The 16,883-nt window shown below is 42.0% G+C and overlaps 2 protein-coding genes and 1 pseudogene across 2 annotated transcripts; all 3 read right to left on the reverse strand.

Moving 5' to 3' along the window:
- Positions 1–3,148: 3,148 nt before the first annotated feature.
- Positions 3,149–8,877, reverse strand: LOC141041855 (probable indole-3-pyruvate monooxygenase YUCCA10). The gene has a single exon (XM_073509373.1). It carries the CDS (start codon positions 7,653–7,655, stop codon positions 6,675–6,677), a length of 981 nt encoding a protein of 326 aa, XP_073365474.1. The 5' UTR covers positions 7,656–8,877; the 3' UTR covers positions 3,149–6,674.
- On the reverse strand, positions 5,749–6,310 carry LOC141041397 (probable indole-3-pyruvate monooxygenase YUCCA11). Its single transcript, XM_073507543.1, has 3 exons — positions 6,230–6,310; positions 6,022–6,144; positions 5,749–5,928 (listed from the first exon to the last, which is right to left on the reverse strand). The coding sequence occupies exons 1-3, from the start codon at positions 6,308–6,310 to the stop codon at positions 5,749–5,751; spliced, it is 384 nt and encodes a 127-aa protein (XP_073363644.1).
- A 2,805-nt stretch (positions 8,878–11,682) lies between the features above and the next one.
- Positions 11,683–16,697, reverse strand: LOC141041856 (probable indole-3-pyruvate monooxygenase YUCCA10; annotated as a pseudogene).
- Positions 16,698–16,883: the final 186 nt, after the last annotated feature.

Genomic DNA, 16,883 nt, shown 5'->3' on the forward strand with positions numbered 1-16,883 from the left:
CTTCTTTTCTTCTCTCCAAGATGGTCACTTCCCTTGGATCATCTTTGCCTGCGCAGGAACTCCCGCATTTCTTGGTGGAACTCCGCGTTCACTATCAATCACATCTTCTTCGCGTCCTCCCACAGCAAGTACCTGTTATCCCTGGCGTGGTCACAGCATTGCTCAAACATGTCCTGCACAAGTAAGCGTGTCAGCAATCAAGGCACCGGAACAGAGCAACCAGGAGCGCGCGAGGCCAAGGATTCGACTCGTGGGCCGGCAGCTTGGCCCACTCGCGACCGGCATCTTCCCTGGTGGCTTGCAGGCCAGAACTGGGCCCGTTAAGGGTGTACGCGAGGATATATCTGTTGGCGTGTGTTGCGTGTGGATCTGGGAAGGAACTGGTGGCTTCGGCCAGAACCTCATGTGTGTGTGTGTGTGAGCTTGTATCCGCCTCCCATGGCGAATTCCTCCCCAATTCGAAACATATAAGTTGGTAGCTTACAAAGCGGCACCCAAATGTAAGTATAGTGGTAATCAGACTACTAGAGTACATGTTTTCAAATGTGTCCAAGCACCATCCATCCGCAAGGAGCTGGCAGGGTTTGGTGGGTGAAGGGTTTATACCTTGCTCGGAAAATCCTCGTATACATGTGATAGGACCATCTCGACCTTGTTACGGTCATTCTCCCACAGCCTAATCTGCACCGGAGAATTGGTAGTCTTCAGTTTTATATCCGTTGAACAGATGATGCCTGGTATATGAGGGATGGGTTGCTGTGCTTGCCTGATCTGTAACATTCTCTGGGACTAGTGGTATTTTGTCGATGACACAAGGGTGGGCATTTTGCTGAAGGAATGAAATTATCTAAAGAAGAAAAAGAATAAAGCATAACTGCATGTATCTATCTAACAATGAATCATGTAGAAATGTGTGATTAAGATGATTACCTGTTCAGCAGTGATCCCGTTATCAAATGCACCATACAGACTTTCTTTTGTAATAGCTTCCACAATAAGGTTTGGGAGTTGATACTCTACCCTACAAGACCATATTTGTTGAAGCGCATTCAGCAAAGATTGAAACTCAGAGCACGAGGGGTATGAAGGACTCACAAAATACCGCTACCATATGCAACTGTGAACAATCTTTTCGATTGTGGATGGTTAAGACAATAACTAGATCCACAAGCAGAGTCGGGTTCAACATTTTTGAGGGGCTTTGCATCTTGGACGTCCATACATAGTTAGGTTAATAAGCTACAAGCAAATAAGCAATCCAATTTTGCTGCATTTTGTATTCCTAGATTTAGTGCTTGACTCCGGTAGGAAATTGGGCATTGCTTAGCTTATTCAGGGCATCTCACAAACAAGATCGGCAGCCCTAGTTGCTGCCTAGAACAAAAGCGAACCAATGCTGTCAGGATCATGCATCCAAATAACTGAACTAGCATAGAAAAAATGCCACTCGACACAGTTCTGCCAGATTTGGTAAAACAATCTGGAAGCGGTATAGAGAAGCTAAAGTGCTCGCGCGCACACACACACAGAGGACGGAGGAGGGGAGGGAGACGTCCGGGCTGCGTGGTAAGGCCAACTCCAACGCGCGACCCCAAATGGATGTCTGCTTTGTCCGGATTTCATCCGTTTGGGGGTGACAATGGGCCGTGTCCACCCGGATTTGTGGATGCGCCGGCCGTGCGCCCAACGCAAGGCCGCATTTCGGCCACATCCCGTCCGCATGCATTTTTTCGCAAACACATCTTTTAATTTTTCATCATTGATTTTTGATACATGGAAGCACATCACCAAATCTTAACTAGAATAGCAAGACCAAAGAAAACAAGAACCACAAGAAGACATTTTAGAAGATATCCAACTTCTATAACTGCTCCCGTAAGTTGGATTAGTGCCTTCTCGATGCATTCATTGTTGATCTGCGGAGGCTCGATCTTGCGTGCTTCTTTCTTCTTCGAGTATAAAGAAGTAGACGTTGCTTCCTCGCATCTAGTCTCATGTCTAGCCGCTATTCTAGCAACAAGTGCACTAGTCTCATCTCTAGCCTCTATTCTAGCTACAAGTGCACGAACATCTACTAAATTACGCTCTATCAATATATCGATGTACTCTTCTTTCCAATACCAAAAGTTGCATCCATTCTACAAAATAAAAATTTAAGTTAGCACAACTAGTCAAATCCAAGAGCACAACCGAAACTAAGTAGCACATACCCCATTGGTTGAGCACTTGATGAACACCGATCCGGGATGTTCCGGCGTTGTAAACACGCGACGCAAGACCTTCTCTGGGCAGTCATCGCACTTAATGAGTAGCAACGGTTCGCCGACGAGCTTTTGGGCCAGCAACGAGCCCGGCCGATGGCCGTTCGTGTATCTGCCGGCGAACCGCCGAAGGTGTAGATCCGAGCGGCCAGAGGAGGAATCAGTACCTGCACGCGGCCTTGCCGGGGCCTTCCGGCCCGGTGCCCGGCCAGTCCATGCCACGGCGTGGCCTCCCGCAGCCGGGCGAGCTCAAGTCCGGCCGGATCCGCTCCAAATCCGACCGCCGGGAGTGCAAATCAGGTGGCCGTGGTTGGGTAGCTCGGGGCATCGAGGGAACGGGGGCTGCGACTAGGGTTGGGGCGAGCACGCGACCGAGCTGCACAGAGGCAATGTCGGGGGCGGTGGCGAGGGACGAGAGTGGAGGCGTGCGGCTGGAAGGGGTTCGGTGGGGATAAGAAAAGAGGGGTCTGTCTCCCCAACGGGCGGGCCAGGGGAGGACATGGGCAGGCGCCACGCGCCGTCCGCGCGTGTCCATTCGGCCGCAAATTTGGCCCAAACTTGAGTCGGAAATGGGTCGAAAGCGGACAGAAAACGGACGACAGTCCGTTTGCGGCCGCGCATTGGGAGGCCTGATCCGTCCGTTTACCCCCAAACTGACGCGAGCGGATAAGATGGGGTTGCGCGTTGGAGTTGGCCTTAAAACCCTAGAGGAGGTGGAGGATAGCGGATTGGCTGGTTTTGTTTATGTTGACTAGTGGAGGCCTCGCTTCTCATTGCTAGGCCTGCTTGCTTCCTTCTCCTTGCTTAAGGGGCCGGCCCATTATATCATAAATAATCAGGAGGCTGGCCAAAAAATGCCTCAGTTTTTTTAGGAACAATGCCTCAGTTAGATGTGCTATTTTTGTCTAAAAAAAGGTTAGATGAGCTATTTACCCCTCAAAAAGGATGTGATATATTTGACAGATCATAGGAACTACTAACATTCTAATTAATGTTTATAAAAAGTAAATATTCTAAATTTATCTAAAAAAGTTAAACATTCTAAATAAGATGAAAAAATGGCAAACATTCTAAATATAGAAGTACTTTTTTGCAAGACAAATATAAAAAGTATACTTATCTCAAATAAAATAAGAACTACGGAGTTGTATGTATTCTAAAAAAATCAGAACTAGTATATATAGTCGCTAAAATAATCTACTAGTACCTAGTATATACTACTATTTGGCAGCAGGTAACCTCAGAGGGAAAATAACGGCAGCTGGTCTTATGACTTTTTTTTCAGTTCCAAAACACTGAGATAGAAGGTGAGAAGACAATGGCAGAAAACGGAATCTACCATGGCTAATTGTCGTTCTTTGTTAGTGCATTGTCATTTATTTTTGAAATTGGTTATTTGTTCCATCTTGACGGCTCACAGTAACGTGAATTAAGCACTACATGGCAACGAATTTTTGATGTTTGTATCACCTCGTAGTTTGAACTTCAGCCTTTACCTATTATAGATATGTTAGCGTTGCGTTTCTTATTTGCTGTGAACAGTAGGGAGTTCGTGTACATATATTAAATAATAATATAAAATATATAATTTTAAGAAATATAGGAAAAGGGGAAATAAAATACAGAGGTACACTCCGCCAATCCACGAGTCTTATGATCATCTTTCAGTTACTAGTTATAGTACCTTTCTTCCATCAAAAAAAGTTATAGTAGCTTTCAGCCAATTCAATTTTGGCATCAGCAATCTTTTCCATCCGAGTATATTTAGTGTTGGAAGTCGGTAAAGTCAAACGAGTCAGTTGATAAAAGTGATGGACTGAATTGGGAGAGGCTCATCCCCTATATATGCTTTATTCCGTCAGTTCGCCTTGTAAAAAAACTTAGCATTTCTTATTGTACTGATTCAATTGATGTTCTATCTATTCCATTGACAATATCGGTGTTTCCCCCAAAAAGAAAAGGAATGATTGCTTGCTTGCTATGCCTTCAAATATAATGAACATCCGATATATATGCAAGTAGCGGCCTTGTTCATCATGTAAGTGCCTAATTTGTGAAATATATAATTGCGTATTTGAGTCAGGTCTACATTATCTCTGTAGATAACTTGGATCTCTCTAGAAGTGCCAACTAGAAAATAAAATTGACATTATGAGAGAAAAGGTGTACTTATTATTTTTAATTATAAAATATGATTAATTAAGGCGGATTCCTTCGAATATTCCAAATACTTTGATGGTGCTTTTTTTGTTAGTCCAACAGTCTCAACTCAATCGATAGGTCGGTCGGTTCCTAACTTGAGGGTCATTCGACCCGTTTTTGGTTTTGGGCCTTGTTACGCCATGCCTCGATAGATCTTAAAATATGGCATTCTCCGCCGTCACAAAGAGGTCACCCACTGTATTTAGTGAAAGATAGTGAGCAAGTGTCAACCCAACTGAATTAATTGTCTTGTCATCACATGAATTTGCAACCAATAGACATGGCATGCATCTTTTGAAGCATGCATGATAAAACGAAATTTCATAGAATTTCTTCTTTCAAGAGTTAATTTTTTTTCATTTAGTTCCTCTAGTTGTTTCATTGTGTGTGCATGATATAAAACAATCCATTTCTTATATGTGTGAAATACTTTATATTAGTAATAATACTGAAAAAATGCATCTCTTCTAGTGGTAACTATACTAAAAAATTGTGTTCATGTACCCAATGAAATTATACAGTGCATGTAGTACATATCAGGCTTCGTATAACAATCGAAGTATTGACACCATGGTAGGTCATAAGCAATTTATATCCAAGACTACACGGATGGGTACCTTGGATCTCAGCCGATGGAAAACTTACTGCATACTGCAAACCCTGCGCTTCGGGCACAACAAATTGTGTCCACAACAGTTAAGGATACCAGTATCATGTAACCACAAATACATGTTCTACATAGTAGTTTTCCGTCATATGGTGTTCTAACCTTTAGTTTTAAGTTTCTAAATATGTTCACAGATATTTTTAATGATCTATAGTAAGTCAGCTAGCCCATGTAGTTGCACGGATTGATAATTAGTGTCATTCTAAGACTAAATAGCACCACGGTACCTACTGTAATGGATGTAGTGAACTATGCAGGGTTTTTTGGGTTGATGTGACTACTACCTCATACACCGATGGGGTAAACATGCCGCAAGAGATTTTGGTATAGACAACGGAGTATTGAGTGCATGCCTTTTGCACATATAATTTCAAGTAAATAAAATATAATACACAGTGGTAGGTTCAAGCAAAATGACAAATCTCTCTGCACAATAAGATTACAAACCCCTTTATTATAGTATAATAGTACATCTCTCTTCAGGGCACATATGAACCTTGAAATAAACATAAATCTACTTGTCTAAAAGCTAGATACAAAGGTGACATAATGGATATATTTCTCAAAGAATCAACCTTCTAGCATGCTTGCCATGGTAAACTACATGTAAAAGATGATTTAACTTGACATAGAGTCTATCACAGATTTGATGTCATTAGCGATATTCTTGGCATCTGCTGCAATACCGGCTAATCCTCTCCTCGCTAACCCAGCACAGTAGAGCCCATTTTCACCTTTCCAATGATTCGGATATTTTTGGATGGGCAGTCCGTTGCCATTTAACATGCTCTCACCATTCTGGATTAAAAAAGCATAGAGCTTGTTAGCAGATTTAATAATGGTTACACCAAGAAAACAAACTCAGACATGTTCAAACACAAGCTATATTACCTTGAGCCATATATTTGCCGTGCTTTTGTATCCAGTTGCAAACACAATCGCATCAAATGAGATTCTTTTACTGCATTGAAATTTAACTATGTTGCCCTTGATCTTACTAATGCCCCCCTGAACCTATAGGAGATAAAAATACATTGATAACTTGGCATATCAAATCAACATATGTTATAAATTTATGTCATGTCAAGGATATACTTACTTTGATGATGCCTTTTTTGATCAATCCAACAGTCCCAACATCAATCACTGCAGATCGGCCTGTTTCTGATTTGAGGGTCATTGGACCCATTTTTGGTCTTGTGATGCCATGTCGTGACAGGTCTCCAAATATTAAATACGCTGCCATCACAAGGAGTTTATCCACTAGATTCAATGGAAGATGGTGAGCAAGTGCCATCCCCAAACGAATTAATTCCTTTGTCATTACATGAATCTGCAACCACAAAACATGTCACACCTCTTTTGAAGTATGCATGATAAATAAAATTTCATAGAATTTCTTCTTTCAAGAATTAAAACTTTGTCATGTGGTTCCTCTAGTTTTTTAGTTGTTTGTGTGTGATATAAACTGTCCATCTCTTTTTCTATGTGAAATACTTCCTATTAGTAATAACACTGAAAAATTGCATCTCTTCTATTAGTAACTATACTAAGAATTTGCGTTCATGTACCCAATGAAAATATATAGTGCGTGTACATACCGGGCTTCGTATAACAATCGATGTATTGGCACCATGGGTCGCAAGGTCATAAGCAATTTCCATCCCGGAGTTGCCAGATCCAACGACCAATACATTCTTGCCAGAGTAGCTCTTGCCTGACTTGTAGCTTGAGGAGTGGATGACATCACCTGGAAAGTTTTCTAGTCCAGGGATCATTGGAATATTCTCTGCACTATTCTCACCACTTGCCACAACAAGAAACTTTGCCGTGAACTTGACTGTGGTGCACTTTGACATGTCCGTTGCCACAATGGACCAACATTTTTCATCATTGTCATATGTGGATGACTCCACGCTGGTGAGATACTTTGGTTGAATGTTGAAACACTCAACATAGTCATCCAAGTACTTCACAAACAAGGTTTTTGGTATGTATGTTGGTGCATCTACAGGGTATGACATGTGTGGCAACTCACAGAACTCCTTTGCGAGATGCAGCTTGAGGCGATCATATGCACGGTTGCGCCAGAGTGACGCGCTACAGCTCTCGCGCTCGACGATGGCATAAGGAATCGAGAATTGACCAAGGCATGCTGCCGTTGCAAGGCCTGCTGGCCCAGCACCAACAATCAACACTGGAACACTCTCCATTTCAAGGGGAAGAGTTGATGAAGTTGTGGGATAAGTCCGGTGGTAGGCTGCAGTGTTTGTGTGTTTGCTCGATGAACTTTGGATGACAGGCTCGCGTATGGGGGCATATATATGTTGGTATCTTTCATGGGCCAATCTGTTTTTTGGATTGAGGGGTGAAAAGGGTAAATATTTATTGAGGTCTAATCCTGGTGCATACGAGTATTTCCATCTAAAAATGGAACCGTTGTTGGTGTGGAAACATGTACTGATACAAAATAGGCAGGAAACACACTCTTGATCGATTGCTGTTATTGGAAACTTATCGGCCATCTTTTTATGTGTAGATTAAAGATTCTTTGTGTTTCTTTCCTTTCGCATCGTCACCAATGACAATTACTACTCTAATATTCAAGTGTTTCTTCCTCTTTCTATACGATATAGAATAAGGATAAGTCTAATTTCCAAACACACATTTATAGGCAAAGTCCTATTTCAATTTTTCAGGTTAACATAATGCGGATGACATGGAAACAATATCATCTCAGAAGGATTTGGTACCAACCATGTTAACTGGTTTTGCCGGCTAGTTTTGCCTCCGGTTCAGTTGTATGACGGCCAGTTTTGCCTCCGGTTCAGTTGACGACCATTGCCACGATATCTTTTGTGTCAACACAACGAGCCATTCGATGTTGTGAACAAACAAAAAGTGGAACTTTAGTTCAAATATTTGAAACCAATTTTTTTTAATATAAATTCGTTTCTATACTGAACACTCGTTTAATGTGAGGCCATATTTCAACTTTGGTACATGTATATTGTCCTACGCCTGAACATCAAATTGAGCGCTCATTGTATTTTAACTCTACACACCAGAGTGTGAATCCTCATAAACCCCCAAGTATTTTGTTAAAAAGATACTAAACCACTTCACTGAAAATCAAAATTGTCAATCCTGTCCCGATGCGGTTTTGCAAACTTGTATGGTTCCAAACTGACTGACACAGGCCAATCACAATTGTACGCGACTTCCATGCAAAACTGAACTGGAGAAGTGGAGCACGTACAGTTCATCCAATTTTGATTTGACTAACTGGATAATCCACTACCTTCTGTGACCTACACTTAGCATGACACAAACTGCAGACTGGACCTATCAAACATATGATTACACTCGATTTACGACCATCGAGTTCAAATGATTTCAACATCTACCAGACAACCACTCTGCCTCGCTGCCTCCTGGTGATGGATCTTGTAAAGACTTGTCGTGCTAATGGATGTTGTAAAAGACTTGTCTGGTTGGTGGGTGGATTCAGGCCTTCCTCACATGAAGTTGCGTGTGGTTCAGACAAGTTGCTTCTTTTCTTCTCTCCAAGATGGTCACTTCCCTTGGATCATCTTTGCCTGCGCAGGAACTCCCGCATTTCTTGGTGGAACTCCGCGTTCACTATCAATCACATCTTCTTCGCGTCCTCCCACAGCAAGTACCTGTTATCCCTGGCGTGGTCACAGCATTGCTCAAACATGTCCTGCACAAGTAAGCGTGTCAGCAATCAAGGCACCGGAACAGAGCAACCAGGAGCGCGCGAGGCCAAGGATTCGACTCGTGGGCCGGCAGCTTGGCCCACTCGCGACCGGCATCTTCCCTGGTGGCTTGCAGGCCAGAACTGGGCCTGTTAAGGGTGTACGCGAGGATATATCTGTTGGCGTGTGTTGCGTGTGGATCTGGGAAGGAACTGGTGGCTTCGGCCAGAACCTCATGTGTGTGTGTGTGAGCTTGTATCCGCCTCCCATGGCGAATTCCTCCCCAATTCGAAACATATAAGTTGGTAGCTTACAAAGCGGCACCCAGATGTAAGTATAGTGGTAATCAGACTACTAGAGTACATGTTTTCAAATGTGTCCAAGTACCATCCATCCGCAAGGAGCTGGCAGGGTTTGGTGGGTGAAGGGTTTATACCTTGCTCGGAAAATCCTCGTATACATGTGACAGGACCATCTCGACCTTGTTACGGTCATTCTCCCACAGCCTAATCTGCACCGGAGAATTGGTAGTCTTCAGTTTTATATCCGTTGAACAGATGATGTCTGGTATATGAGGGATGGGTTGCTGTGCTTGCCTGATCTGTAACATTCTCTGGGACTAGTGGTATTTTGTCGATGACACAAGGGTGGGCATTTTGCTGAAGGAATGAAATTATCTGAAGAAGAAAAAGAATAAAGCATAACTGCATGTATCTATCTAACAATGAATCATGTAGAAATGTGTGATTAAGATGATTACCTGTTCAGCAGTGATCCCGTTATCAAATGCACCATACAGACTTTCTTTTGTAATAGCTTCCACAATAAGGTTTGGGAGTTGATACTCTACCCTACAAGACCATATTTGTTGAAGCGCATTCAGCAAAGATTGAAACTCAGAGCACGAGGGGTATGAAGGACTCACAAAATACAGCTACCATATGCAACTGTGAACAATCTTTTCGATTGTGGATGGTTAAGACAATAACTAGATCCACAAGCAGAGTCGGGTTCAACATTTTTGAGGGGCTTTGCATCTTGGACGTCCATACATAGTTAGGTTAATAAGCTAACAAGCAAATAAGCAATCCAATTTTGCTGCATTTTGTATTCCTAGATTTAGTGCTTGACTCCGGTAGGAAATTGGGCATTGCTTAGCTTATTCAGGGCATCTCACAAACAAGATCGGCAGCCCTAGTTGCTGCCTAGAACAAAAGCGAACCAATGCTGTCAGGATCATGCATCCAAATAACTGAACTAGCATAGAAAAAATGCCACTCGACACAGTTCTGCCAGATTTGGTAAAACAATCTGGAAGCGGTATAGAGAAGCTAAAGTGCTCGCGCGCACACACACACAGAGGACGGAGGAGGGGAGGGAGACGTCCGGGCTGCGTGGTAAGGCCAACTCCAACGCGCGACCCCAAATGGATGTCTGCTTTGTCCGGATTTCATCCGTTTGGGGGTGACAATGGGCCGTGTCCACCCGGATTTGTGGATGCGCCGGCCGTGCGCCCAACGAAAGGCCGCATTTCGGCCACATCCCGTCCGCATGCATTTTTTCGCAAACACATCTTTTAATTTTTCATCATTGATTTTTGATACATGGAAGCACATCACCAAATCTTAACTAGAATAGCAAGACCAAAGAAAACAAGAACCACAAGAAGACATTTTAGAAGATATCCAACTTCTATAACTGCTCCCGTAAGTTGGATTAGTGCCTTCTCGATGCATTCATTGTTGATCTGCGGAGGCTCGATCTTGCGTGCTTCTTTCTTCTTCGAGTATAAAGAAGTAGACGTTGCTTCCTCGCATCTAGTCTCATGTCTAGCCGCTATTCTAGCAACAAGTGCACTAGTCTCATCTCTAGCCTCTATTCTAGCTACAAGTGCACGAACATCTACTAAATTACGCTCTATCAATATATCGATGTACTCTTCTTTCCAATACCAAAAGTTGCATCCATTCTACAAAATAAAAATTTAAGTTAGCACAACTAGTCAAATCCAAGAGCACAACCGAAACTAAGTAGCACATACCCCATTGGTTGAGCACTTGATGAACACCCATCCGGGATGTTCCGGCGTTGTAGACACGCGACGCAAGACCTTCTCTGGGCAGTCATCGCACTTAATGAGTGGCAACGGTTCGCCGACGAGCTTTTGGGCCAGCAACGAGCCCGGCCGATGGCCGTTCGTGTATCTGCCGGCGAACCGCCGAAGGTGTAGATCCGAGCCGCCAGAGAAGGAATCAGTACCTGCACGCGGCCTTGCCGGGGCCTTCCGGCCCGGTGCCCGGCCAGTCCATGCCACGGCGTGGCCTCCCGCAGCCGGGCGAGCTCAAGTCCGGCCGGATCCGCTCCAAATCCGACCGCCGGGAGTGCAAATCAGGTGGCCGTGGTTGGGTAGCTCGGGGCATCGAGGGAACGGGGGCTGCGACTAGGGTTGGGGCGAGCACGCGACCGAGCTGCACAGAGGCAATGTCGGGGGCAGTGGGGAGGGACGAGAGTGGAGGGGTTCGGCTGGAAGGGGTTCGGTGGGGATAAGAAAAGAGGGGTCTGTCTCCGCAACGGGCGGGCCAGGGGAGGACATGGGCAGGCGCCACGCGCCGTCCGCGCGTGTCCATTCGGCCGCAAATTTGGCCCAAACTTGAGTCGGAAATGGGTCGAAAGCGGACAGAAAACGGACGACGGTCCGTTTGCGGCCGCGCATTGGGAGGCCTGATCCGTCCGTTTACCTCCAAACTGACGCGAGCGGACAAGATGGGGTTGCGCGTTGGAGTTGGCCTTAAAACCCTAGAGGAGGTGGAGGATAGCGGATTGGCTGGTTTTGTTTATGTTGACTTGTGGAGGCCTCGCTTCTCATTGCTGGGCCTGCTTGCTTCCTTCTCCTTGCTTAAGGGGCCGGCCCATTATATCATAAATAATCAGGAGGCTGGCCAAAAAATGCCTCAGTTTTTTTAGGAACAATGCCTCAGTTAGATGTGCTATTTTTGTCTAAAAAAAGGTTAGATGTGCTATTTACCCCTCAAAAAGGATGTGATATATTTGACAGATCATAGGAACTAGTAACATTCTAATTAATGTTTATAAAAAGTAAATATTCTAAATTTATCTAAAAAAGTTAAACATTCTAAATAAGATGAAAAAATGGCAAACATTCTAAATATAGAAGTACTTTTTTGCAAGACAAATATAAAAAGTATACTTATCTCAAATAAAATAAGAACTACGGAGTTGTATGTATTCTAAAAAAATCAGAACTAGTATATATAGTCGCTAAAATAATCTACTAGTACCTAGTATATACTACTATTTGGCAGCAGGTAACCTCAGAGGGAAAATAACGGCAGCTGGTCTTATGATTTTTTTTTTCAGTTCCAAAACACTGAGATAGAAGGTGAGAAGACAATGGCAGAAAACGGAATCTACCATGGCTAATTGTCGTTCTTTGTTAGTGCATTGTCATTTATTTTTGAAATTGGTTATTTGTTCCATCTTGACGGCTCACAGTAACGTGAATTAAGCACTACATGGCAACGAATTTTTGATGTTTGTATCACCTCGTAGTTTGAACTTCAGCCTTTACCTATTATAGATATGTTAGCGTTGCGTTTCTTCTTTGCTGTGAACAGTAGGGAGTTCGTGTACATATATTAAATAATAATATATAATATATAATTTTAAGAAATATAGGAAAAGGGGAAATAAAATACAGAGGTACACTCCGCCAATCCACGAGTCTTATGATCATCTTTCAGTTACTAGTTATAGTACCTTTCTTCCATCAAAAAAAGTTATAGTAGCTTTCAGCCAATTCAATTTTGGCATCAGCAATCTTTTCCATCCGAGTATATTTAGTGTTGGAAGTCAGTAAAGTCCAACGAGTCAGTTGATAAAAGTGATGGACTGAATTGGGAGAGGCTCATCCCCTATATATGCTTTATTCCGCCAGTTCGCCTTGTAAAAAAACTTAGCATTTCTTATTGTACTGATTCAATTGATGTTCTATCTATTCCATTGACAATATCGGTGTTTCCCCCAAAAAGAAAAGGAATGATTGCTTGCTTGCTATGCCTTCAAATATAATGAACATCCGGTATATATGCAAGTAGCGGCCTTGTTCATCATGTAAGTGCCTAATTTGTGAAATATATAATTGTGTATTTGAGTCAGGTCTACATTATCTCTGTCGATAACTTGGATCTCTCTAGAAGTGCCAACTAGAAAATAAAATTGACATTATGAGAGAAAAGGTGTACTTATTATTTTTAATTATAAAATATGATTAATTAAGGCGGATTCCTTCGAATATTCCAAATACTTTGATGGTGCTTTTTTTGTTAGTCCAACAGTCTCAACTCAATCGATAGGTCGGTCGGTTCCTAACTTGAGGGTCATTCGACCCGTTTTTGGTTTTGGGCCTTGTGACGCCATGCCTCGATAGATCTTAAAATATGACATTCTCCGCCGTCACAAAGAGGTCACCCACTATATTTAGTGAAAGATAGTGAGCAAGTGTCAACCCAACTGAATTAATTCTCTTGTCATCACATGAATTTGCAACCAATAGACATGGCATGCATCTTTTGAAGCATGCATGATAAAACAAAATTTCATAGAATTTCTTCTTTCAAGAGTTAATTTTTTTTCATTTAGTTCCTCTAGTTGTTTCATTGTCTGTGCATGATATAAAACAATCCATTTCTTATATGTGTGAAATATTTTATATTAGTAATAATACTGAAAAAATGCATCTCTTCTAGTGGTAACTATACTAAAAAATTGTGTTCATGTACCCAATGAAATTATACAGTGCATGTAGTACATATCAGGCTTCGTATAACAATCGAAGTATTGACACCATGGTAGGTCATAAGCAATTTATATCCAAGACTACACGGATGGGTACCTTGGATCTCAGCCGATGGAAAACTTACTGCATACTGCAAACCCTGCGCTTCGGGCACAACAAATTGTGTCCACAACAGTTAAGGATACCAGTATCACGTAACCACAAATACATGTTCTACATAGTAGTTTTCCGTCATATGGTGTTCTAACCTTTAGTTTTAAGTTTCTAAATATGTTCACAAATATTTTTAATGATCTATAGTAAGTCAGCTAGCCCATGTAGTTGCACGGATTGATAATTAGTGTCACTCTAAGACTAAATAGCACCACAGTACCTACTGTAATGGATGTAGTGAACTATGCAGGGTTTTTTGGGTTGATGTGACTACTACCTCATACACCGATGGGGTAAACATGCCGCAAGAGATTTTGGTATAGACAACGGAGTATTGAGTGCATGCCTTTTGCACATATAATTTCAAGTAAATAAAATATAATACACAGTGGTAGGTTCAAGCAAAATGACAAATCTCTCTACACAATAAGATTACAAACCCCTTTATTATAGTATAATAGTACATCTCTCTTCAGGGCACATATGAACCTTGAAATAAACATAAATCTACTTGTCTAAAAGCTAGATACAAAGGTGACATAATGGATATATTTCTCAAAGAATCAACCTTCTAGCATGCTTGCCATGGTAAACTACATGTAAAAGATGATTTAACTTGACATAGAGTCTATCACAGATTTGATGTCATTAGCGATATTCTTGGCATCTGCTGCAATACCGGCTAATCCTCTCCTCGCTAACCCAGCACAGTAGAGCCCATTTTCACCTTTCCAATGATTCGGATATTTTTGGATGGGCAGTCCGTTGCCATTTAACATGCTCTCACCATTCTGGATTAAAAAAGCATAGAGCTTGTTAGCAGATTTAATAATGGTTACACCAAGAAAACAAACTCAGACATGTTCAAACACAAGCTATATTACCTTGAGCCATATATTTGCCGTGCTTTTGTATCCAGTTGCAAACACAATCGCATCAAATGAGATTCTTTTACTGCATTGAAATTTAACTATGTTGCCCTTGATCTTACTAATGCCCCCCTGAACCTATAGGAGATAAAAATACATTGATAACTTGGCATATCAAATCAACATATGTTATAAATTTATGTCATGTCAAGGATATACTTACTTTGATGATGCCTTTTTTGATCAATCCAACAGTCCCAACATCAATCACTGCAGATCGGCCTGTTTCTGATTTGAGGGTCATTGGACCCATTTTTGGTCTTGTGATGCCATGTCATGACAGGTCTCCAAATATTAAATATGCTGCCATCACAAGGAGTTTATCCACTAGATTCAATGGAAGATGGTGAGCAAGTGCCATCCCCAAACGAATTAATTCCTTTTTCATTACATGAATCTGCAACCACAAAACATGTCACACCTCTTTTGAAGTATGCATGATAAATAAAATTTCATAGAATTTCTTCTTTCAAGAATTAAAACTTTGTCATGTGGTTCCTCTAGTTTTTTAGTTGTTTGTGTGTGATATAAACTGTCCATCTCTTTTTCTATGTGAAATACTTCCTATTAGTAATAACACTGAAAAATTGCATCTCTTCTATTAGTAACTATACTAAGAATTTGCGTTCATGTACCCAATGAAAATATATAGTGCGTGTACATACCGGGCTTCGTATAACAATCGATGTATTGGCACCATGGGTCGCAAGGTCATAAGCAATTTCCATCCCGGAGTTGCCAGATCCAACGACCAATACATTCTTGCCAGAGTAGCTCTTGCCTGACTTGTAGCTTGAGGAGTGGATGACATCACCTGGAAAGTTTTCTAGTCCAGGGATCATTGGAATATTCTCTGCACTATTCTCACCACTTGCCACAACAAGAAACTTTGCCGTGAACTTGACTGTGGTGCACTTTGACATGTCCGTTGCCACAATGGACCAACATTTTTCATCATTGTCATATGTGGATGACTCCACGCTGGTGAGATACTTTGGTTGAATGTTGAAACGCTCAACATAGTCATCCAAGTACTTCACAAACAAGGTTTTTGGTATGTATGTTGGTGCATCTACAGGGTATGACATGTGTGGCAACTCACAGAACTCCTTTGCGAGATGCAGCTTGAGGCGATCATATGCACGGTTGCGCCAGAGTGACGCGCTACAGCTCTCGCGCTCGACGATGGCATAAGGAATCGAGAATTGACCAAGGCATGCTGCCGTTGCAAGGCCTGCTGGCCCAGCACCAACAATCAACACTGGAACACTCTCCATTTCAAGGGGAAGAGTTGATGAAGTTGTGGGATAAGTCCGGTGGTAGGCTGCAGTGTTTGTGTGTTTGCTCGATGAACTTTGGATGACAGGCTCGCGTATGGGGGCATATATATGTTGGTATCTTTCATGGGCCAATCTGTTTTTTGGATTGAGGGGTGAAAAGGGTAAATATTTATTAAGGTCTAATCCTGGTGCATACGAGTATTTCCATCTAAAAATGGAACCGTTGTTGGTGTGAAAACATGTACTGATACAAAATAGGCAGGAAACACACTCTTGATCGATTGCTGTTATTGGAAACTTATCGGCCATCTTTTTATGTGTAGATTAAAGATTCTTTGTGTTTCTTTCCTTTCGCATCGTCACCAATGACAATTACTACTCTAATATTCAAGTGTTTCTTCCTCTTTCTATACGATATAGAATAAGGATAAGTCTAATTTCCAAACACACATTTATAGGCAAAGTCCTATTTCAATTTCTCAGGTTAACATAATGTGGATGACATGGAAACAATATCATCTCAGAAGGATTTGGTACCAACCATGTTAACTGGTTTTGCCGGCTAGTTTTGCCTCCGGTTCAGTTGTATGACGGCCAGTTTTGCCTCCGGTTCAGTTGACGACCATTGCCACGATATCTTTGGTGTCAACACAACGAGCCATTCGATGTTGTGAACAAACAAAAAGTGCAACTTTAGTTCAAATATTTGAAACCAATTTTTTTAATATAAATTCGTTTCTATATTGAACACTCGTTTAATGTGAGGCCATATTTCAACTTTGGTACATGTATATTGTCCTACGCCTGAACATCAAATTGAGCGCTCATTGTATTTTAACTCTACACACCAGAGTGT

The sequence above is a fragment of the Aegilops tauschii genome, chromosome 2 (genome assembly GCF_002575655.3).
Source record: "Aegilops tauschii subsp. strangulata cultivar AL8/78 chromosome 2, Aet v6.0, whole genome shotgun sequence".
NCBI lineage: Eukaryota > Viridiplantae > Streptophyta > Magnoliopsida > Poales > Poaceae > Aegilops > Aegilops tauschii.